Below are 23,907 nucleotides of genomic sequence, written 5' to 3'. Positions count from 1 at the left end.
GCGTGCACTACCACCGCCCAACTTCTGCTATGGCTTGCTCTGACCCGTTTTCTAGCCACCATTTCTGGCTCTGTTCTAATGGCTGTCTGTTCTCTGACCCCAGATATGTTTATTTTGGGGAACACACAATATTTCAGGGAACACAATACCCAACATATAGACCAGTCTGGTCTCAAACTCATGGAGATCCACCTGCCTCCTGAGTACTGGTCTGTACCATTGCGCCCAGCTCAAGTGCTTTTTAAAATCTAGGTGAAATATAGACCTAATATTGTAAATGAAATTAGTCATATTGTATTTGCAAGCAAAGTACCATTTTCTACAATAGTTTTAGAAGACTTTATGCTAATGAATAGAAGTCAATCTAATCTAATAATGAATAAAATAAACTATTAGTAAGTACATTTTCGAAAGTGGAGGTTTTAATAAATGAGCATATTGCATGGTGAGGTTATGACCTTTAGTTCCAGAGTTCAACAAACTGGGCTCCAATTGAAACTTCATGTCAAAGCCATTGGTTAAGTCCTGCTCAGTAACTGTCTGTCCCCCAATGTCATCTATAGAGTGGGTATCATAGCTCTACCCATCTCATGGTTGCTATGAGAATCAAATAAAGTAATATATATGTATATATATATATATGTATATATATACACACACACACATATATGATGTACACATAGCACAATGTCTAATCTGTGAGATACAATATCTATCTATATATTGTAGCTAGGGTATATTATTTTCACTTTTCATCAGGGTTTCTGTCGATATACAGGAACTGTGTCAATTTGCTTAGGTTGCTGTGTGCATCACTTAAAGTAGTTGCTTTTGGCCTACCACCTCATTTTTGTCCACTAGTATTTCTTAGTGATCCCTCATCAAAACAACAGACCCTAACACTTGGGAACTGTGACCAAAGTATGTATAGTAACAGCATGGAGCTCAGTGTATGGGATTTGAAATGTCTACCACAGTTTAAATTGTTCACTAATCTAACCTATGTGACTTGCTGCTTTTTTTCCTTTTTGAGACAGGGTCTCTCTATGTAGTCTTGGCTGTCCTAGAACTTGCCATGGAGACCATGTTGGCTTCAAACCCACAGAGACCCGCCTGCCTCTGCCTCCCGAGTGCCAGGATTCCAGGCGTGCGCCGGCATGCCTGGCTATGCCTTGCTCTTTACTCTGCATCATTTCATTGTTGTTTTCATATAACTCAAAACCTGCATGGCTGGAAGCACCATCTACCTGTGTTGGTGTTATTGTATGATACTGTTTGAAGATTGATGAATTTGAGGAAAGAGTAGGATGATAAAGATATTCTATGCCCTTAATTTTAGTTTTATATCTAGACTTAATTCTTTGAATCTCCCTACAATTAGTTTTCCTACTTGTAGGAGAAATGTAACTGAAATGTAAATTATAATACAAGTGTAATTTCTTTAGTCTTTTTTCCAAGAGACACTGATGAATGAGAGGCACGGGTGGACAAAAGTGTCATGCTGACAGACTAGAACCACTGAAGTTGGAAAAAGAAGGCCAGAACCACAGCAAAAAGCCCCAGGATTTTGAGCAGGCAAGATGCTGGGATGTTGGATGAAGGCTTCAGAGTGCGGGTCTTTAAGGGCTTCAGGATCCTCTGCTTCTGGGTGAGGATGGCATTCCTGGCTCCTTCCCACTGCCCAGGTCCAACTAGTCGGTACTGGTAGGAATTGCAGGGCCCAAAGTAGAGTTTCACAGCCAGTGTAGGATCTTTGAAAAAGAGGGAGATGAAGTCTGGCTTCGCACCTATCTCCAAGGCGAGTTCATCCAGGTAGTCAACATAGTTGGTCTGCAGTATCTGGCTCTGGCTTTTTCCAAACCTTAATGAAGCAAATAAAAAGGGCAGGTTCAAAAAATGTTCTAAGTTGTATCTTAATACAAGGCGCTCAATAGCTGTTTGGAGAATAAAGGAATAAAATGAATGAAGGCATGAGTTTTGAATGAATCTCCAGGAGGCTCCATTAGGAGGCCCATGTTTCAGATTGATGAGTAGGCCACAAAGTAAATAGACAAATTCATAGAGATTCTAGAAATGTAATGATATTGAAAGGGTGGCTATTATTTTATTACTTATTAAACTGCTGTAAATCTCCAAGTAAGATTGTATGACTCAAGATCAATACAAAATACTGGGGAGGTATCAGAGAGGTAGTGTCTTCTAGAGAAGGGACGCATGGTATTTCCTTGTTAAACTGCTAAGGTACCCTGTAACCTGGCTGGCATGTAGTAGATGTTTAATCTATGTTAGATGAATTAAAATTTGCATATGAGGTAACTCCTTTTGTCTATAAGGTCTTGAGAAACAACAAGCCAGATAAGTTTCTAGAGTGCCTCAGGCTACTGTAATCACCACCACATCGCCCCATTCCCTGAATGTGGGTGGCCTGAGAGGATATGGAATCTCACAAAGGCATTGTAGAAAAAGGAAATAGGATTAACCCAATGAAAGATATTCTGAATTGGTTCTCTCTCTCTCTCTCTCTCTCTCTCTCTCTCTCTCTGTCTCTCTCTGTCTCTCTCTCTCTGTCAGTTATGGGCCCTTAAACCAGAATGTCTAAGAATCATATGAAAAAAATCATTGAATTACAAATTTCCAGTCTCATCTACAGAACTGATCATTTGGACTGGGCTGTGATCCAGAACTGCATTTTAACAGCTAGCCATCTCTCACAGGCAGTCAGATCATGGTATTTTGTGACGCACTACTCTATGTAAACATTTTTTTTTTTTTTTTTATATAAGGAAAGTGCTTACAGGTCAATTCTTTTTTCATTCCTTTCAACAATGTCCTTCTTCATAGCTGTCTCTGAGGGCAAGCTACACAAACCTAGAAAACAAAAATAGAAACAAATTTGCTTTGAATAGTGAGTTTGATTCGACAGCATTGATTTGTACAGTAATTGTTTTCTAAAATTAAGTTTTGGCCATTTAGTCATGTCACACCAGTCAGGACCTCTGCGCTTCTGAACTCCAGGGGTGAGGCCTCCATAGCAGATCATAGCCAATGACATTAACTATGAACTAGAGAGGCCAGAGAGAGGGCTGAAGAAGGGAGTATGGTTGAGAAGCAGGGCCAGGTGGGGTGAGTTCTATTCTGTCACTGACAGGACCCTATTGAAGACTTTCTGTGTGAGGTAACAAGACTAGATTTGCCCTTTGGAAAGATCCAGCTGGCTCTTTGGTTGAGGAAGGAGGGCTCACAGGAGGTGAACTTACGATTAGGGAGGTAAAAGGTTGCTGGAAGAAATCTGGTGAGAATGAGAGTCGCCCCAGCTGATGAGAACAGTTGGGCTGGATAAAATATTGTGTTGATCATTGGGCTCAGGTGTCCTGTGGGCTTCAGAGGGGAAACATGGCCAGCCATCTGCACCTCAGACTTAAGTAGTCCAAAGCTGAGTTTGCCATTGAGACCCTCCTGGTTCTATTCCCAGACCCAGACGTCTATCCACACTCCATTACTAGGTCCTGCAGGTCATCCTTGAGTCTTCTTTCCTGTGCTGAACCTCACAGCATGCCCTGCTGGCTTTATCATTGACTATTTCTAACATGGATGCTCTCCTTTCTTCTTTGTCTCTTGGCTCTGGCCCAGACTGCATTGTATTTTAGCACAGGTGAGTACTGGAGCTTTCTCAGTGATCTTCAAGTCTCTATCCCTGATTTTAAAATCCACGTTCCAAACAACTGATGGGATTACATTAAATGTAAAGTAGACATTCCCTATTCTTCAAGTCTACCCCCTCCATGGTGCCTCTGGCTTAAGAGCTTTCTAGGATGCAGATCCCAGATTTTGAGGTCAGACTCAATCAGTATGGCTCCCTATGGATCAGCTAGATGATTCTTAGGGGCACTAGATTTGGGTAGAACTGATTTATGTTTATATTTTCCTTCTCTTTCTCCTCCTTTCTTTCCTTCCAAAAAGCCTTTCTAGAAGCCCTAGCTAGATTGAATACGCTGTGTGGCCCAGGATCTCATTAAACTCTTATCCGTTCTCCTCCTCCAGAGGACTGAAATTGCAGGCCTGGAAGAACTTGAAAAGCAAAAGCAGGCAATCTGGAGTTCAAGGCTAGCCTTAACAAGTTTGAGGATAGCCTTGATTACATTAGATTCTTTCTCACTCCCCTGCTGCAAAAACCAAAACCAAAAATAAAACACAAAACAAGGAAGAAAAACAAAACAAAAAACCCCTCCCAGCTGTCTGTACATTTACATTTTATAACCCAGGATCCTTAACACAGTGTACAAAGCGTTTGTGTCCATCTGTCCTTCTCTAAGATTACCCTCTGCCCCATCTGTCTCTAGTATTGTGAGGCTCGTAGTTCTCCACAGGCATCCTGACGCTGCGTCTTCTGCTCAGGCAAACCCTTCCCTGTACCTGAGAAACTGAGGTATGGGGAAGCTCTCCTGGACCTGTGTCATCACACCACATCCCTTTCTCTGCCACAGTGTACCCTCTGCCATCAAAGCACCTGTCGTGCAATTAAAACAACTAACTGGTTTGCATTTCTTTTGGACTGACCAGTCCTAGCACGGGCTCGGTAGTAAATGAGGTTTGTATTGAACAGAATTGAACCCCAGGAGCAGGAAAAAATAGCCCTTCAAGGAAGGTAAAGTGCTGCACAAACAAGAATTGACAAACATTTAAATAAAAAAAAAAAAAATTGAAACTTTGTCCCAGTGAGATGGTTCAGATGTACTAGCATGCAGGCCTGACAATCTGAGGTCTGTCTCCGGGTCCCACAAGGTGGCAGCAGAGAGCCAACTGCCTATAGAGTAGCTGAACTTAGGTCTCCACCACAGGTCTGCCTCCCCTCCCATAAGTAGTTTTAAAAATCAAGGAAACAAACAAACAAACAAACAAAAAACAAAAACAAAAAAACCAAAAACGTAAAAACTCCGCTTATCTTGGTTGAGCAGCCCACTCACCTTTGAAAACTCTCGTCGCCCAACGCGCCTGGAGCTCCACAGTCGGGAAGATGGATCCCAGAGGCTGGATGAGACCCATGCATGCTAGGGTTGGCTTCTCCAGCTGAGGGGGGAACATGGATTTGTACAGCGAGACCCTATTAGCCTCCACTTGCACAAGTGAATCTTCCAGGAAAGGAAAGGAGAAAGTATAGCCCGTGGCAAAGACAATAACGTCAATGTCCTCCTCCACCGTGCCGTCCTCAAACACCGCAGCCGTCTCCGTGAGCTCCTTCACTCTGGTTTTCACCTTGACGGCTCCGTACAGCACGCGACTGGGGAGATCGTCATTTAATACAGGCTCTTTCATAAGATATCTGGGGCACAAAAGGAAGGAACACGTTCAGAGCGGGCTTGGAGGAATCTTCAACCCCACTGGCAGTTTTAGGGGAGGCTCTGAAGAATACAGGAGTTTCTCAAATATCCATAAAAGTCTTAACTCAAATGTTTTGTCCACCCCAAACTTTGTCATTAGACTGATTCTAATATTGACAATCTCTTCCCTTGACAAACAAAGAAAGGCAAGTAGATGATAAAAGAAGAAAACAAAACAAAACAAAACAAAAAAGCAACAACCTGAAGGTGGAAGTTTCTCCAGGGGCTCAGATATGATGTCGGCGCCTAGTGTTAATCTTTGAGTTGCTGGTAATTATTATCCCCTCTGGTACTTCTATCACTTTTTATGCTATCTAGTTTTCATTATTCGGTAGTTTCATTTAATCTCTACCTGATAATAAATAAGGGAAAACATACTACATTAGCACCGAGACCTACTGTGGGATCAGTGTGCGAATCAATGGGTAAAATGAAAATTGCTGATATTTACTGACCCCAGTATCCATAGAAACTGTTTGTGGTAGCATGGATGGTGGAGCAAAGACTGCTTGTATTTCTGGAGTTCTTGGTTTGTAAACTATTTTCTTCTTAAAAAAAAAAATAAGGCAATATATGGAATATTTGCTGTACTCTTAATTCATCAGAATGGAACATCTATTACAAGATTCTATCTTCCCCCTCCTTCGGGGAGGGAGGCTGCTATCAGCTAAAGAAAGGTAAACATCCACAATGTTTACTTATGCTTACAGTGTCCAAGATGTGGAACTTTGCTATCGGCAAATATTTGTCTTTTGGCCACTAGAAAGGAATATGTTCTCATGTGAACAGCCTTCAGTGAATATGGACAGCAAAGGCTGACTTACCAGATGAAGAGCTATCTTTTCCTATCACAGTGCTCTGAGATCATGGTCTTCTTGTGGAGCCTTCTCCAGACGGTCTGACTGTTAGACAGTTCTTCCAATCAATCCCAACCCTTATTTCTAGAGCAGCATCTAAGCTTCTACCCCATAATTTAAAGTATTTTTTCAAAGACACACAGTGTAAATTTGGAATTAAGACTCCAGGACCAATATGATTGGACACAGATTGTTGGGTTATAATTTGAACTATCATGCCGGCAAACTGGATATTTGCAAAGAGAGGCAACATCAGACACCCCTGCCTATAATAAGCATACCACAAAAAGAAAAATAACACTACTTGTTTTGAGGCACCAGACCATAGTTTTCATGGTTGAACCATCGATTCATTTGCTGTTCCATCATCCACTTGACGACGGTGCGAGGCAGGACATTTCGGAGCATGGAGCTAAACCTAGTGTGGAACACCATGTCCCAAGGGTAGCCATCTTCAGAGATTCGGCTCATGACCCAGGCACCATGCCTGGTGCTGATAAACACCTGGTGAACAGAAAGGAGTGCCCTTGAAATTATGGGCTTTGGCCTTTTGGGAGGAATCTCTCGTATAGGTGATCTGAAAGGTGTTTAGTGGCACAGTTTGCTAAGGTCTATTTATTTTATTAATTTGTGTGCCGTGCATGTGTGTTCAGCGTATGTGTGTGAAGCTGTGTGTGAGTATGTGTATGTGTGTGTGTGTGTGTGTGTGTGTGTGTGTGTTGTGAAGCTGTGTGTGAGTATGTGTATGTGTGTGTGTGTGTCTGTGTCTGTGTATGTGTGTCTGTGTGTGTGTCTGTGTATAAGAACACCAGAAGTCAACCTTGAATATGATTCCCATTGTTACCCATCTTGATTTTTATTAGAGACAGTGTTTCTCATTGGCCTGGAGCTCACCAATTAGGATAGGATGGCTGTCGGGTGCCCAGGAATTGGCCTCTGTAGAACTGGAAGTATGCACCATGAACCCTAACTTTCCTTCCTTCCTTCCTTCCTTCCTTCCTTCCTTCCTTCCTTCCTTCCTTCCTTCCTTCTTTTCTCCTTTCCTCTCCCCTCCTCCCTTCCTCTCTCTCTTCTTTTCTTCCTGGTTTGTTTGTTTCCTCTCTCTTTTTCATTAATAGTCTCAACATTTATATAACAACGGATTTTAATCATTTCCTTTCTCCCATTTCCTTCTCTGGTTCTGGGTGTCAGGCACAGGTCCTTTGCTTATGAAGAAATCACTTTATTAGGTACCATTTTAAGTGTGTTTGACCTCAGAGTGAGGTCCTCCTAGCCTTTCACTTCTCTTTGGTGGCTATGTCCTGACGAGGGCTCTCTGGTACCTTGCATTGATAGAGGAGTGCACCAAAGCCCTGATAATATCCTGGAGATTCAAGAAAATCCTTGGACTGATTCTCATGGTTGGTTGACCGGTCTCTCTTGTGTGTTCTGCTGTCCCCTGAGAAACAGCTCCTTCTGTCCTTTCACTGTGTTTACCCAAGGAGATCTGGTAAATAATCACAGGCCTTGCAAGTGTATACCTATTGTTTAATGGCTGCAGGTGTGCATGCATGGATCTCAGTATCTCTGGATGGTAAATAGTAAGAGCAACCACCTCTTTCCAGACCTAAAAGAATATTATATGTCTTAAAAGTTAAAACCTCTGCCTGTATGTGGTGGCCCCAAGTACGCATCTTTTAAAAATTATTTTTATGCGGGTTGGGGATTTAGCTCAGTGGTAGAGCACTTGCCTAGCAAGCACAAGGCCCTGAGTTCGATCCTCAGCTCAAAAAAAATTATTTTTATGCTTTAAGATTATAACTATATCATTCCACTTCCCTTTTATCCCTCCAATTCCTTCTCTGTGCACTCTGATCTCACTCTCTTTCAAACTGATGGCCTCTTTTTCGTTTAATTGTTGTTGTCATGTGTATTCTTTGCCCTGAACACTAAAATTTCTCTTGTTTTCAAAACATATATACAAAAATCTTGCCAAAGAAGCATTCTCCTTGTTTACTGTTGCCTTCCCATGGTCCAAATGCATCATTTCAGCTTCCCGAATTTTTGTCTCATTTATTAGTTAAGGTTGTCTTCAATGAATACACAAGACTCATTTTCAAGGCATCCAATTTACTCAAGAGGCTTAGATCATGGACTCTGGGTCCAGACCCCCTAGGTTTGAAACTCAGCCCCACTACCTGTGAGCTGAGTTGCCTTGGTAAATTATTTAATTATTTGGATTGATTTATGCTCTAGTTTCCTTTTTTTTTTTTTTTAATAATGGGGCAGCATAGCATCTGTCTTAGGACATTATCCTGCAGGTTAAGTGAAGTTATAGATGTACTGTGAAGTATAAACACACACAAACTCTCATTGTTTTGTAGATTGACCTTGGTGGAGGCATTACAGATTTTCTTTGAGGGGAAAGGACATCAATCCTACCTAAGCTTGTGACGTAGCACATACCCAAGCTTTGCTGTACTCTTGGTCTGTGTGTGGCCATATGCTTATGTCCCAATATGTTCCTGTAGTGGTTGCATTTATGCAGACTCGACAATCTTTGGAGTAGGTATTGGATATTGCATTTAAACACTCCATCGCCATCTCTTTCTGTGATTTCCTACCTCTCCTTCTGTAGGATCAATATTGGCTTTTCCATTTTATTGGTTTTCTTTCTGTTGTGACCCCTTTGCTGCATAAAAATCTAACCTAGATGAAGACTGTGATCCATCTGAGGATCAAGGCTCAGATTGCTGTCTCTGAGATGCAAATTTCCAGTCCAAGAGGTGAAGATCTGAGAACGTAATATTCTGTTTTAATTACAGACTTATGTGATGAATAAATACTGAAGATGGGCTCTATGAAAAAGACTAATGAGTTATAAGGCACAGGTATATAGCCAAAGTAGCATCTTGGTATCAAATTTGGCCAATACTGAGGCTTGATAACATGTAATGACCTTATAAAGAAATGGCTCTTGAAATTCAATATTTGAATCGCTGGGACATTTCTGTGTTCTAAGTCCAAATCACTGACCCGGGCACATGCAGTGGCCTTGGGTGGCTCTTTACTTGGCTGACAGCAAAGGCAGCTCAGTTCCTTTCCTCCTATCCCATTGCACTCTCTTCCTCTCAAGTTTTACAGTTGTTTCCAGCATGGGGGAGCTGGTTGCTGGTGGCTCCCATTCCTTTCTACTGTGTATCAAATTTTCAGTTATTGCTTCTTTACTTGTTCTTTATGGCAAGGGCTGAAAGTTTTGAAAAGTGAAAGGTGACAGTGATCTATCTATCTATCTATCTATCTATCTATCTATCTATCTATCTATTTGAGACAAGGCAACTCACTGGAATGGAGCTTGCCAAGTAGATAGGCTCCTGTCTAACTGTGTCTACTTCCCCAGCACTGGGATTATAGCTGTGTACTATCATGCATGGTTTTAAAACAACAATGTGGGTCCTAGGGATCAAACTCAGATCCCCATGCTTGTGCAGCAAGAACTTTTGTAACTTAGCTGTTTCCTTGTCCATGCACTAACTTTCTAAAAGTTGGTTCATAAAATATTAAGGGGTCAGGCCATGCGTGCATGCCTTTAATCCAGGCACTTGGGTAGAAGCAGGCAGATCTCTGAGTTTGAGGCTAACCTGGTTTATAGAGCGGGTCCCAGGACAGCTAGGGCTACCCAGAGAAACCCTGCCTCAAACAAACAAACAAACAAACAAACAAACAAACAAACAAACAAACATTAACAGGCCAGTTTCTCATTATGCCCCTTGGGTAAAAACTAGGCCTTTTGTACCGGAAATATCTAGTTGAAACATCCCATTAAAACAAAACAAAACAAAACAAAACAAAACAAAAAAAAACCGAAGGCACCACAGCTCAGAGAATTGAAACAACTGGTTCTAGGATACACAGCTACTTAGCAGCAGTGATGGGAGTTAGGCTCTGGCTTCGTGGCTTCCAGATTTCCTGTGCTGTTACAACAGGCAGCCACCTATTCAAGCAATGGACCTTTGGGGCACAGCTGGGCGCTCCAGTTGTCTCTCCCCACCCGTTCCACACAGTACACGACAAGCAGAAGCATCGCACCCGTGAGGCCTTCTTGCTCAGTTCAGAGGCAATATCTGTGGCTGAGTTTCCTATTCCAACCACCAGGATGCGTTTCCCCTCAAACCCAGCAGGGTGCTTGTATTGGCGGCTATGGAAATACTGGCCTTTGAACTTCTCAATACCTTCAGGAGGAAGAAGAGGGAAACGGTGAACTTCCAAGTAAGCAATTATGGCAAGTTAACTTCAATAAAACTGCATGATCAGTGTTCCCTTTATGATTTCTCACTTCCTCTCTTAGGGGAGTTACGATAGTCAATTATCAAACTCTACATAAAAAGTCCATAAGAAGTGTTAGTCCATGTGAGAGGCTGGAGTGTGTGTGTTCACTCATGGCAAACAAATGCCTTTGCTGTACAGAGCACGGCCTGATGCTGGCTTCTCACTAGCTATTTTACTTTGGATAGTCTAATGACACTCCAGTTTCACACAGTAGATACCTTTAAGAACTATTTTGAAATAGTGTTATTGTAATTGGGCAATAACTAGAATAGTATTTATCACTTTGCAAAAGCAAATTACTAAAAGACTAAGAACCCAGGCCTACAGAAGTTTCTCATTGAGTGACTCAATAACCATTTGATTATTAACGATTTGTGTGCTTCTTTGTATCCTTCCAATTAACCACATATGCACTTCCCAGGAATATATGGCCTTATTAAAATGTTCTTTGCTTTTAGTGTGGGCAATTTTCATTTGAAGCCTGGTTCTCACCCACTGTGTCACATATTTTCCCAGAGAACTCTGGGAAGAGAGTACTCTTTGTGACTCCTTGTCTAGGGAATGATTCTTGATTAGGAGGTGATCTCAGAGGGAAGGCTGGGGCATCAGGACAGCTGGCTTCAGGGACCTGCATTCCTCTCTTCATCTCTATTCTGCCTCAATGTGTATTTCCAGGAATTCTCTCTAGCAACCCTTCACCGGTAGAAAAGGCTCCGAGGATGTAGCAAGTTTACAGAATGAATTTTTGTGAGAATTCTTTGAATTGCTGGGGAAATGTAACGCTGGAGGAAGTTAGCTATGTGTGATGACCCAGAGAAATCAACGGAGACAAAGATGGTGTTCGGCATTTTTCAGGTCTCCAGCTGTATCCCAATTTTACTATTGCTCCCGTTTGTAACAGCAAATCCTGCCTGCCCATCTAAATGGCGTGCAAGATTCCTGGAAGCCTACTCCTGCTGTCTGAGAAGCCCTGCAGCCTCACCTGGAAAAGACTGCAGTGGCAGGTGAGGTTGGATGTGATGGCCGCTGCAAACCATAACTGCGTCAAAGACAGCACGTTGCTCCTTGCCGTTGCTCTGAACAGAAACTTCCCATTGCCCAGAAGTTGCAAAATCTGGGTGTCGTTTCACACTAATGACGGTTGTCTTGAAGAAACACAGAGAAGGCCTCATTAATCACTCTGCCAGGGCCCTGGAAGTAAGGACGGGGTGAGTGTAATAGGTAACCCGTCTGATTTTCTTGAGTACACTGGCAGACTCTGAAGGCAAACTTTGCCAAGTGCGCCCTGCTTATTCTTTGGCAGGCAAACACTGAGGATAGCCTTAGAAGACTGTCATTCATAGGATGGCTCTACCAGGAACTGGAGGGGAAAGAGAAGGCAAAACTGAACATTTTAACAGTATTTACAAATACAGGTTTCCATGAAGATCAATGGTTGTGTCAATAATGACAAGCCTAGTATTTAAAAAGCTGAAGTTGCTAAGAAAGTGAATGCATTAAAAATGAGCCCCATTAAGTTGTTTACTCAGAAATGCAATTTCAAATTTAATAATGCTCTATGCTTAAACATAACATGTTTCTTTGTTGTTCCTCTTTGTAAAAAGTACAGGAAATGGAAATTTCAAGTATAACTCAAAAGGATCCCATCATCTCTCTGTTGCTGCAGATTACATGCAGAAAAGAAAAGAAATTAGGAAAAATAGTTATCTCATGCACCTGAGATAAATGGAAAGTAGAAAGTGTGCTTAACCCATTTCGATGAAGAACTTAAGAAAAGAACAGTTTGACTCTATTGCATGAATCCTTTCAAGAGGTCTGAGGCTTGGAGAAGTCAATGGTAGCAGTGATCTACATGTAGTTTTAACATGATTTTCTTTAAATCATCATTTAAACTTTCAGTTTTAATGGATGCTTTTCCTCCCTTGTTCGTGTGTACCATCAAAAAGCCCAGGAGTAGTGAGACTACCTCTTTGGGTATAATACCACATTTTGCCTTCCGTAAATCACCCCCGAAGTGGGATCGTTTACTTGAACTTCTTTCATTGCCAGAGTTACACTCCTACTTAAGTGTGAACTGAGCTAAGGCAGAGAAATCCATTTCCCACCACACACCGTACCTGAAACTGGATATATTTTAGAAGGTCAAACTTCTTGGCAAAAATCCTGAAGTATTCCAGGAGCTTAGAGTTGTGCAGGAAGTTGGGGAAGTCCTCAGGCATTGGGAAGTCGCTGAAGCAGGACATCTCTTTGCTGGTGTTGGTGATGACAGAGTGATAGATGCTTGCTCGGCCATCTTCCACATGTTCCTGGAAGAGCGGGTGACATAATTAGTGTTAATGACTTTAATACGAGTCTTACTTGTGCTAAAAGTCTTCTTCCGGAATGTAACCCCTGAGTGACGGGAATCTCTTTCCCTGCTGTATCATGACTAAAACATCTGGGTGCAGAGGTGCAGGTGGTCCATCATTCCGTGTCATGGACCTGTTGGTTGACAACTGGTGCTGCTCAGTAGATGTGCTATCAGCCCTGGTGGGGTTTGGAGTAGAGAAAAGTTTTTTTTTTCTTTTGCACATTGCAAAATATTTAGTACCCCATCTTCTTACCTATTTAACAGCAAACTTTGTGAACCAGTTGCCTTCCCCCCTGCCAGGGAGGCTTTATTTACCCTCTGCCTTTTAAGGACTAATAGTTCTTGGGTCACCGGAGTCAGAATTTAAAGTTAAATGAATTGCTTTTAGGGAGCAGGGAGGCTTTACATTACCCCATAGGTCTTTATTTTGTTCAAGTCAGTCTTCCTTAAGAGATAAAGGTGATCAATACTGACACCAACTAGTGTAGTTTTTGTCAACTTGATACACACTCAGACACATCTGGAAAGAGAGAATCTCAACTGAGGAATTGACCTGTGGGAGTAGCTGTAGGGCCTTTTCTTGACTGGTGATTGATATACGGGGGTCAGCCCACTGTAGACAGTGCCATATCTGGGCAGGTGGGCCTGAGCTGCATAAGAGAGCAAGCTAAGCAAGCCAGTAAACAGCACTTCTCTGTGGTCTCGCTTGGATCTTCTTCCTGGCTTCCCTTGATGATGGAGACTGTAACCTATATGCTGAAATGAACCCTTTCCTTCCCTAGTTGGTTTTGGTCAGTGTTTTATCACAGCAATAAGAAGCAAACTAAGACACCAACCAGATCTCAAACCTGATTTTCAATTTTTGCAATTGTGCCTTGGTAGAAATATCATAAAGCACATGTTATGATTGAGGTAATGTTTTCTTCTAAAGTCATGCTCTGCATGATGTCCTTCATGTAAATTCATGTAAATAGCTAAGACTGGTGATCAGAGCCTGTAAATAAACCTATGATCAGAGAGGCTTTTATTAGAAAATTTAAATAACAGCGCTTAAGAACTCTTCAGTAGATGCTTCCGTGTGTACAAAGACTAAGCTATAATTTGGAGAAATAGTAATTGCTATTTGGCCATGCTTTAGAGTGACTGTAAAGACAGGAAAGTTTGTAGAAATTCATTAGCTGAAAGAAATTACTTAATCTTACTTGTATGGTAACATAGTTTCTTCTGTAGAGATGTTTAAAAAGAAAAATATTCACTTATTATTCAACCAGCATTTTAAATCAAGTATGCATGTTTCTTTCTTTCTTTCTTTCTTTTTAATAGAAAATTATTCCTTGCCTGCCAAGTTTTTCATTTCCTTAGTTTTTGGCACTATTGAAAGTGCTCCTCTGAGATAGGCATGAGCTACATAATGATCAGTAAGCCAGACACAGGTAGACAGCAAGACTCCATGTCAAAAAAGCATACATAAAGAAATAAAACAAAACAAAACAAAATTAAAGAGGTAACCAGAACTAGAAGAAGGTGAGCTTAGTCTTCATGTTAGATGTAAGTGTCAATACATGTCTTTCTGTTTAAAGAGAAAAGTCTGGACCAATCTGCGCCTCTCATCTGTGAGACAGGGATGTAAGAAGTGCTCCATAGCATGAAGAATGCCATTAGGCTTCGGCGTTGATACCGTCACAGCTCACTGTGGCACTGGAGGTTAATTTGGGTATCAGCTACTCTGCTGTTAAAAACAAGAACTGGCATAGTAGCTGGATATTACACATGGATGTTCTGCAAGAGGTTGTACTTGGTCTTGGTGAGTTAAAAAAGAGCAAGCTCGCTGGGTGGTGGTGGTGCACGCCTTTGATCCCAGCACTTGGGAGGCAGAGACAGGTGGATCTTTGTGAGTTCGAGGCCAGCCTGGACTACAGAGTTAGTTCCAGGAAAGGCTCCAAAGCTACACAGAAAAACCCTGTCTCGAAAAACCAAGGGAAAAAAAAAGAGCAAGCTTATGTGACTTACTGTCCATTGTCTAAGTAGGAAGTACTCTAGGTATTGGACCTCACTGGGTCTTAATATCAGGATTCTCAACAACATGTTACTCACTCTCAAAACAGGTTGTTTAAGAGAAATATACAGAATTCTTGCTAAATATAGATTTGCTTATAAACATCCTTCTCCCTCACACTCCCCTTTTCTTTATTCTTATATCATTCATTCATCATTCATATATCTATTCTCTCATGCCTATGATCAGACTTTGCCCACGTTTATTTTTCCTGAACTAGAATCTAAACTTGGATAATAACTTTGTTCCAGTTGCAGGTGGTTTGGGCAAAGGCAGTTAGAGCAGAATATTTAGACTATGCTGGGTCTCTAGACAGAGAGGGGTTATGGTGCTGTTATAGTGAGCTACATATATGTATAGAATCTAAAAGCATCTTTCAGTAGAATGTAGGGTTTTCTGACTTTCATACAGGGATATGATGACTTGAACGTTGGATGAATAAGTAGTGGTGCTTTTATTTTCAAACACTAGCTTCAAATTGTGCAACACTACTGTCATATTGATATATGAACATTTTTTTTTTCTGGTTGTTTGGACATAATTGAACACAATGTCCTTGGCAAGACTGAATACTTGTTTTTCTATCCAATCAGAGTCTTAAAATAGGAAATATTTCATTAAGAAAAGAAATGCATTTCCCCCTCTTAAGGCTATATAATTTGAGTAGTGCTGAGTAAACAGTAAGGATTCTATGACTATTCCCCTGGGACCTATCCCTACTGCCTCTCTTAATGCTTCTGCAAACATGGACAAGTTACATAATCCAGTTTCTTCATGTTCCTGTGTCAAATGGGGTTTGTTAATAACCCAAACATTAAACAGTTCTTCTGAGGTTTCAGAGATTAGATAAAGTGCTTAGCTTCCAAATATGTGATAAATCAATGCTGCCTCTCTCTCCTTTGCCTCAGCCCACCACAGTGAACCTCACCAAGGCAGAAAACATCACATTCATCTGAACCAAGACTGTGACAGATAGCCAAAACACAAGGACTTTTTCAAGAATCAAAACATGGCCTAGAAGTTTGATTGGATTCTCTGTCAGGTACATTTTTAAAGGAGGATTTGAGGATCAGAAGAACTTATTATAATTTCTGATTCTTAACACAAATTTTAGGGCCAAACTGAAGTCTTCTTTGGAAGTTTCACTTTTATACATTATCACCAAACAGTGATAGTTTTACAAGTCTTTTTTTTTTTTCCTGTGGAGGAAGTGACAATCTTTATTGTAGATTTCATTCACAGAAGCAGTTTCTTGACAAAAACAATGTCTGGTTGCTGGTAGCAGAACACTTATCTAGTATGATTAAGGCCCCATTATTTCCACCCGCCTGCCAAATTCTTTTTTTTCCCCCCTTGAGACAGGGTTTCTGTGTAGCCCTAGCTGTTCTGGAACTCGCTAAATGTTCAAGATAAATAATTTTTGTTAAAGGATTTTGCTAATTTATCATGTTTAGAATTTCCTAAAACCATATAGCAGAATTGAGTGAGTTCAGTAAGAACTTTAAATTTATCATCTTTTGATCATGGGTTGGGCTGGTTTACCTTTGAATCTGGGAAAATGAAAAGGTGGTAAAATCTACAGTTCAAAAGGATGGTTACCAAGGTGAAATGTAACTACTCAAGGGGAGGGGGGCGTGTAAAGTGAACGTTGACATCACGGGTTTGAATGATAAATGCTGGAAGTCAGCCCTTTTCTCGATGAAGCATCCTATCAGCTGTATCAATTGTACTCAGGAAACAACAAAATTGTATGTCCTTATGAGTATTTTGTCAACCTTTCACTCCTGCATTTATCTTCTTTACTACTTGGAATGGATATGATTAACACGTTTCTCCTCCTTGTATGATTAGGAGAACCACGGTCCTCACATATAAGAGTGGAGCAGCTGCATTAGAAGAACTCAGAGGAATTTTGAGACTATAAAGTTCAAGTTGGTATGAGGAGCATTGAGGCACCTGTATTCTATTTCTTATTTTTCCCCAAATAACCATGTAGTTCCTCATTTAATTCTTATTTTCTTTAAACAACAGATTTAATTCTTTAATCATATGCTGCATAAACTAACCCTCTTAATATTTTTAGATTCATTTTTATTTATGTTTGGAGGAGGTTGCCCACAGAGGCCAGAGGGAGGTGTCAGATCTTATGGAGCTGGAGTTATAGATGGTTGTGATCTATACAATGTAGGTGCTGTGAACCAAACTTGGGTCTTCTAGAAGAGCAGCATGTGGTCTTAATTTACTCTGCTTTTTCATGTGGGTTTAATGGTGCACCCAGGCTGGTCTTGAGTTTGTTATGCAGCCCACAATGGCCTCTTTCCTGTCTCTGCTTGCTAAGTACTAGAATTGCAAGCACCTGACCTCACACTAAACTGTATTTTAACAATAATATTAATAATAATAAAATAATAATAATTTTATGGTTCTGGGGCTTTAACCCAGGCAGAGCCATGTGTATGGCAGGCTAGCACAACATCACTAATCAAACACATAGCCCATTGTATTTTTGAAGGGCTCCCTAGCTGACTCTCATGTGCAGTGAATTTTTGGGGCCATCATCCCTATCACAGCACCCTGCCACCTTCCTCTTCTAATGAAGTAGGAGGATACTCCCTTAGTTCAGCCTCAGTCACTGATAGAGTCCCGCCTGAGTTTTGCTTAGTTTCTACATTCCATTTATAATAGAGGGTCATCATTCACCTGGGACACAGTTCCCTCTTGACTGGTCTCTGATGGTTCTCTCTGTCTCACTGGGTGTCACTCTCTCACTCACAGCCCCCGTGCCAGCCACAGATTGTGACTATCGGTTTTTAGAGCATCAGATTTCAGCTCCCATACCTTTTCATGTGCTGGTTGTTTTGCTTATAACTTTGTTTCTCCACAGTCACAGGATCCCTGCTAATTGTCAAGACAGATGAAAACATCACAGTGGTGGAAGCCTGCCCTATTCTCTACTGAGATCCTGTGCTTCTAAAGCAGCCCTGGTAAAACTGGGCTATAACCTAAGTGATTCTCTTTGAAGTCCACACCTTCTGACAATAGCAGAGACTGCATTCTGTGTATTCAGCATTGAGTACATGTCTAGAACGCATCGAGCACTCAGCCAGTACATTTGTGAAAGAATGTGTGACATTAGTCATACCCATTCTTCTGTTTCTGCAAAGGAGCTTGATGGCACTGAATGGATATCAAGTAGTACAATGGATAAAAAGTGGACTTTCTGATAGCATACTATAAAGGTCATTCTATTTTATGCATAAAATATTATATATTTTCTTTTTCTTTGAGGAACTGGGGACTAAGCTCAGGCACTTATGCATATAAGTGCATACATGTCCTTTGCCACCAATATATCCGTAGTCTCTTTTTAAATTTTTATTTTAAATTAAATTTAAAATTTGAGACAGGGTTTCACTAAGTTGCCTAGGCAGACCTTGGATGACTTTATATCAGCCAGCCTCTGAAGTGTTTGAGATTGTCGGTTTACACTACCAGGCCTGGGCTTACAACACATGTTTTTGTTTTTCCCGTTCCTATGCTATACACTTTCTTCTAGTCTGTGCATGCAAACACCATTTATTCAAAACTGTTAGGAAGAATCAAAGTGTATTTCAGACCGTTAATGAGTATGCCTACAGGACCACAGTACTATTATATTTGATTGCCTGGAGAGGTTATATAAACAGTCAGTAGAATGCAAATGCCTATTATATTGAATTATGCTGTGATAAGTTTATCTAAGAGAATTCCCAGTTCAACAAGGGTAAGGCTGTTTGCCATCTCTTCAGGAAAGGACATGAAAGAGCTTGTGGAATGCTATGTCCTAAGTGAGCAGAATGGGCTGTTAGATGGCAGATGCCAACTAAAACAGAAGGAAGGCTGTGATGGACACAAACAATAAACGGATCAAATACATGTTTGAGTCAGTGTAGAGGTGGCACCAATGGAAAACCTCATTTGAGAGATACTTCAGATACACACTTTATATTTTCTTTTCTTTTCTTCTTTTTCACCACAGGGTTTCTCTGTGTAGTTTTGGTGTCTGTCCTGGAACTCACTCTGTAGTCCAGGCTGGCCTTGAACTCACAGAGATTCCCCCTGCCTCTGCCTCCTGAGTGCTGGGATCAAAGGTGTGTGCCACCACCGCCCGGCTCACACTTTATATTTTCATCTTCTTCTGATCAATATTTTGTTTGTTTCTTTTGAGACAGAGGGTCACTATATAGCCTAGCCTGGCCTCCAACTTGTTATAGCCCAGGGTATCCTTGAGCTGGATATCCTGTGCCTTCACCTCCCAGGCATGGCACTTACAGTGTGACTTTTCATACCCAGCCTTGTGATCAATATTTTAATCAATTACTTTGACAGGTATAAATACAGATGCTCATATTTGGGTATACCCAAAGGAGGGTGGCATAGCAGAGATGACAGATAACTGCAATTTCAAACAAAATTTCCAAGGCTAAACAAACTAAGTAATATTTAATATTTATAGATGTGAACTTTTTCAACAGGGTTAAAACCCATCACACAGGACAGGAAAATAATGACTTATGCTATTAGTTGCTCAAATGGAGAAGACTCTAGAGTTTTCTTTGATTCCAAACTCAATGTGACTCATCAATGTATAGGGCACCTCTAGTGATGTGAGAGGAAGTGTAGTGCCTTTGTATGCTTGCTCTTAATGTTACTACTAGTTGGAAGATTTGTATCTCTTACCAGCCAGTCATGAAGGGGAAGATGTTTACCCTGGGCTTTCTAATTAAATTGGGCTTAATAATAAATAACATGGGAAGTTATTGTGAGTATAAAATGAGACAATCTACATGAAAATAACTATGCAAACATTAGTTTTTGTTTTGTAAAAGCTGAAGATGTAGCTTAAATTGTTTTAGTGGAGGCTGTATCCAGGGGAAGTACAAGGTAAATCACAGTGGCAAGACGCAGGCAACTGATAACAATTTTGTTGAGAGAAGTGACTGTCTGATTCATTGCTTAATGCCTTCTGCAGAAGGCATTCTCTGATCTTGAAATAGATAAGCTTTAAAAATATTATCCACTTGAATATTAGATCTCAGGAGAGTCACATGTTAAGAAATGGTAATATTTCAGGCTGATTATAGACAAAAGAGACTAAGATGGAAAGAAATCTGTAGACCATTATGCAAAGGTTAAGTTAAATAACTGGATATGTATTGCTAAGAGAGAGGAGATCTATGTATGAAAATTCCCAAGTTAGAAAACAGGGTATATTAGTAATTTTTCTGTGATGATAGGGTATAGAAGCAGAGTAAATTAGTGGCTGCAGAAAGATCACGTTGTTGTTGGTTTTCCCCTTCTCAATTCTTCAGTAAGTGTGTGGCCTCAGAAATCACACAGACCTTCATTTTTGTTCTTTTCTTTCAACTGTGTTCCCTCCGGGCAATCTGTGTATCACAAAATTCAGTTTCCTATTCAGTCACTAGTGACGAAAACTGTAAGATCTAACCCTAAACTTCTGAAGAAGAGCAATGCACTCTGAGTGCTGCTTTGCTGGAAGAAGTGATAAAAATATTTAATTAATCACCCTGCCTATATCCCAAAAATGACTCCAGGGGGTGCTGGAGAACCTTCTGGAAGGATTCAGTATCACCTAAGCCAGGCAAGGCACATAGATTTAAACTTCTTGGGTTTGTTTTACGTAAGCACTAGATGTATCAATGTGGGAATCAGGGAATAACTGATTTGAGCTAGTTTTGGATTGTGTAATTGTGAGGTGAGGAGCAGTTTCCCTGGTGATGAGAGTGGAGGCCCCAACAATCCTTTCCAGAGTCTCCTTTTCTTGGAAGTCCAGTAGCCAAGATGCTTATGGGGCCCCAGTGGCAGCCTGTGAAATTTTGTTTAGTGTTTCTCTCTGCAGTAAAGAGGTCTTTGAGAGGAGGAAATTATTTATCATTCTTCACTGGATGTAGTCTTAAGAGAGACTTGGCATGTGACACTGTTATAGGTGCTAGGAAATTATGTATTTAATGCTATCCAATAAAGATGAATTAATTCACATTTTAATCTGTTTTTTCCCCAATACAAAAGAAACTATCTCTGATTTTAAAATGTGATACACCAAGTTATGGAAGTGCTATAGGAACTACCTTCCTGGAATGTATTAAATCATGTTGTTGACAGACTATTCAAAGTAACTTTTACCTCTTTGGCTAATACATTAGTAACAAATAAGGAGCACTTTGTGCTTAGATATGAAGTCTTACATGTTAAATCTGTTTACAGGGCCATTGAAATGGATCGTTGGGTCAAACTCTTATTGCACAGACCCGATGATGTGAATGCAATCCCTGCAACCCATGTAAAGGTGGAAGGAGAGAACCAATTCTACAAAGTTTTCCTCTGATCTTCATTCACATGCACGCTTTGACACTGGAGCACCCAAGCTCACATATCACATGCCCACATCCACCCACACCCACACACGCACACACACACAATTAATAAATAAAAGCTAAATTTGTTACACTTTAAACCTGTTTAGATGCAAAAGAAAACCCTGTGTGTGTGAGCGTATAATGTAGAAGATAATAAGTTTTATCAGTTAAGACAGGAATATATTACATTATTTTCTCAAGAAAAATGTAATTCTAGCAACCAGTGTTCATTAAGACGTAGATGTGATTCTTCTCTGTACAGCTACTCATCTCATAGAAAGGTCAGTTTCTCCATTACCTCTGTGTTTGCAGGTTGGATGAATACATTTTCATTTGGCACCTGTCCACTGTTTGCCAAACTGTCTCATTATCTTAGGGTTCATGTTAGACTTGTGTGAATCTCTTAAGGAGATTTTGGTTCTGGTAATGAGTATATTTTCTGACTGAGACAGAGTTTTGTCATGTAGCCAAAGCTGACCTCAAATTTCTAATCCCCCTGCTTCACCCTCTTTAGTGGTGTAACTCTAAACATGTGCTACCACTCTCTGGAGGGAATGCAAATATTTATATTCACAGGCCATAAGCCTATGTCTGTGAACCTATCAATACAATTTTGAATGACAGTTAGTATTATGAAAATTTAGGTTGGATAAATAGAATGACTTTAATTAATAGAAAATATCTAATAAAGAGGTTCACAGCAGGTATACTGGAATATAACCAGAAAAGCATGGTTCACTTCCAGAGAAAAACAAAGTCAGAAGTGATAAGGGCTCATTTTCTGAAGAAGCATTTGGCTCAATGATTAGGATAAGAGTGATGTCTTAAAAATAATTTTAATTATTTCTATTTTATAAAATGCTTTCTAATATTAGCATATGGTCTAGTTAGTATAGCAGAAAAATGACAAAAATATGGGATGTTTTGCAATTAGCTGGATTTTTAAAGAGAAGATTCCTTACAGCCCTGAGTTGATCACATGGGTTGGCACAGTGTTGACTTAGGAGAGATGCCAGCCTGAGTTCAGTTCCTGGTTTGCTGCATAAATAAATAAAAATAAAATCGGATCAAAGCTGCTTAAGAGATCTTTCAGAGGCCCATCAGCCACCTTGAAATTTTAGTATGCCCTAGTCTAAGGCAAGAAAAGTCTCACTTACTTTGAATCTCCACAGTCCTCCAATATCTTCAGTCCTTTCGAAGCAAGTGGGCTCCAGACCCTCATCCACACAGCACTTCAGAGAGATCAGGCCACTGACTCCTGCTCCAATCACTGCCACCTTCTTTGCCATTGTTTCCTGTCAACGAGTCCATCAGTCATTACTTCTTAACCAGGACAAAGGTAAGAGAATCCTTCAGTGTGGTCAGGTCACACCACTGGTGGTAATTTAGTAAGCAGCACTAATTAAATAAAATGCCTCACTAATCAAATCTTCATCTCCTCCTCCCCATAAGAGGAATTTGTCTGGTCATCTGATCTTCATTGTAAACTTACTTACAATGTCTTGGCTTAACATTAAAAAGGGATCCGTTTAAGCAAGCCAAGTTACTCAACAAAACAGTCCCAGGGTTGTGAACCAAAGCTGGTTGTGTTCTCTGGAGTTCTGAGTACTTCCTTCTCAGCCTCTCTCCCCAGTTGTCATCCCTACCTTGATTTGTGCTCTTTAGCACTGTCCCTCTGGCAGAAGAGTTTCCTCTGAGGGTGGTGTGCTGAGAGATGGAGTTTTTAAGAGATGGACGAGGCTGTGAGAAGTGGGAGGAGCTTTCCTCCTTCTCCAGCACTCTGCCAGCTTGCTGAGCTTGAGAACACTGAAGTGTACCGATGGTCTAAAGTTTATTTTTATAGTCAGTGTAGAAAGTGTGCATTGACAAATGGAAAAGAGTAAATAAATAAAAAAGTTAAATCATCCCTACTGTCATCATCCGGATATACCTACAACCACCATTAACATTTTGCATATATTGTATGTGTGTATGTACTCATCACACACTTATACACAGAGGTGGAGGCCAGAGGTTGGCATGAGGTGTTTTCTTCAATTACTGCCCACCTTATTCTTTGAGATAGGGTCTCTCACTAACCCTGGAGCTCACCAATTCAGATATACATTCTGGCCAGGGAGTCCCAGGAATCTTCCATTCCCAGTTACCTAGTGCTTGGTTCCAGATGCATGCTACTGAGGTTCGAGTTTTGGGTAGGTGTAGGGGATCTGAACTTAGGTTTTGTGTTTTTTTTTTTTTAATTTTGTTTTTCTTCTTTTCTTTCTTTCTCTCTTTCTTTCCTTCTTTCTTTCTCTCTCTCTCTCTTTCTTTCTTTCTTTCTTTCTTTCTTTCTTTCTTTCTTTCTTTCTTTCTTCCTTTCTCTCTCTCTGTCCCTCCGTCCCTCCCTTCTTCCTTCCCTCCCTCCCTCCGTCCCTCCCTTCCTTCCTTCCTTTTATAATTTTTCAAGACAGAGTTTCTCTGAGTAGCCCTGGCTGTTGCTCTGTGGACCAGTCTGGCCTCTAACTCAGAGATCCTCCTGCCTCTGTCTTCTGAGTGCTGGGAT

General features: G+C 40.7%; 1 protein-coding gene across 2 annotated transcripts; it reads right to left on the bottom strand.

Annotated features, from left to right (window-relative positions):
• Positions 1 to 1,102: 1,102 nt before the first annotated feature.
• Fmo2 (flavin containing dimethylaniline monoxygenase 2) lies at positions 1,103 to 23,084 on the bottom strand. 2 transcript variants are annotated; one of them, XM_036202347.1, is made up of 9 exons: positions 23,012 to 23,084; positions 22,523 to 22,660; positions 12,661 to 12,849; positions 11,526 to 11,688; positions 10,304 to 10,446; positions 6,540 to 6,739; positions 4,965 to 5,320; positions 2,796 to 2,868; positions 1,103 to 1,861 (listed from the first exon to the last, which is right to left on the bottom strand). In XM_036202347.1, the coding sequence occupies exons 2-9, from the start codon at positions 22,652 to 22,654 to the stop codon at positions 1,510 to 1,512; spliced, it is 1,608 nt and encodes a 535-aa protein (XP_036058240.1). In that variant the 5' UTR covers positions 22,655 to 22,660; positions 23,012 to 23,084; the 3' UTR covers positions 1,103 to 1,509. The 2 variants fall into 2 exon arrangements, with proteins under 2 accessions (XP_036058240.1, XP_036058241.1); XM_036202348.1 differs by lacking the exon at positions 23,012 to 23,084 and having other exon boundaries at positions 22,523 to 22,767.
• Between the last annotated feature and the right edge of the window lie 823 nt (positions 23,085 to 23,907).

Source organism: Onychomys torridus, chromosome 11 (assembly GCF_903995425.1).
Source record: "Onychomys torridus chromosome 11, mOncTor1.1, whole genome shotgun sequence".
Taxonomy (NCBI): domain Eukaryota; kingdom Metazoa; phylum Chordata; class Mammalia; order Rodentia; family Cricetidae; genus Onychomys; species Onychomys torridus.
Note: the sequence above shows the minus strand (reverse complement) of the source record. Positions and strands in the feature narration are given on the sequence as shown.

Excerpts from the sequence above, each read along its gene's own strand:
- Fmo2 (XM_036202347.1), bottom strand. The coding sequence starts at position 22,654 with ATGGCAAAGAAGGTGGCAGTGATTGGAGCAGGAGTCAGTGGCCTGATC. Across the intron at positions 12,850-22,522 it reads GAGGACTGTGGAGATTCAAA|GAACATGTGGAAGATGGCCG; the intron begins GTAAGTGAGACT and ends CCGCTCTTCCAG. Across the intron at positions 5,321-6,539 it reads GGTCTGGTGCCTCAAAACAA|ATATCTTATGAAAGAGCCTG; the intron begins GTAGTGTTATTT and ends TTTGTGCCCCAG.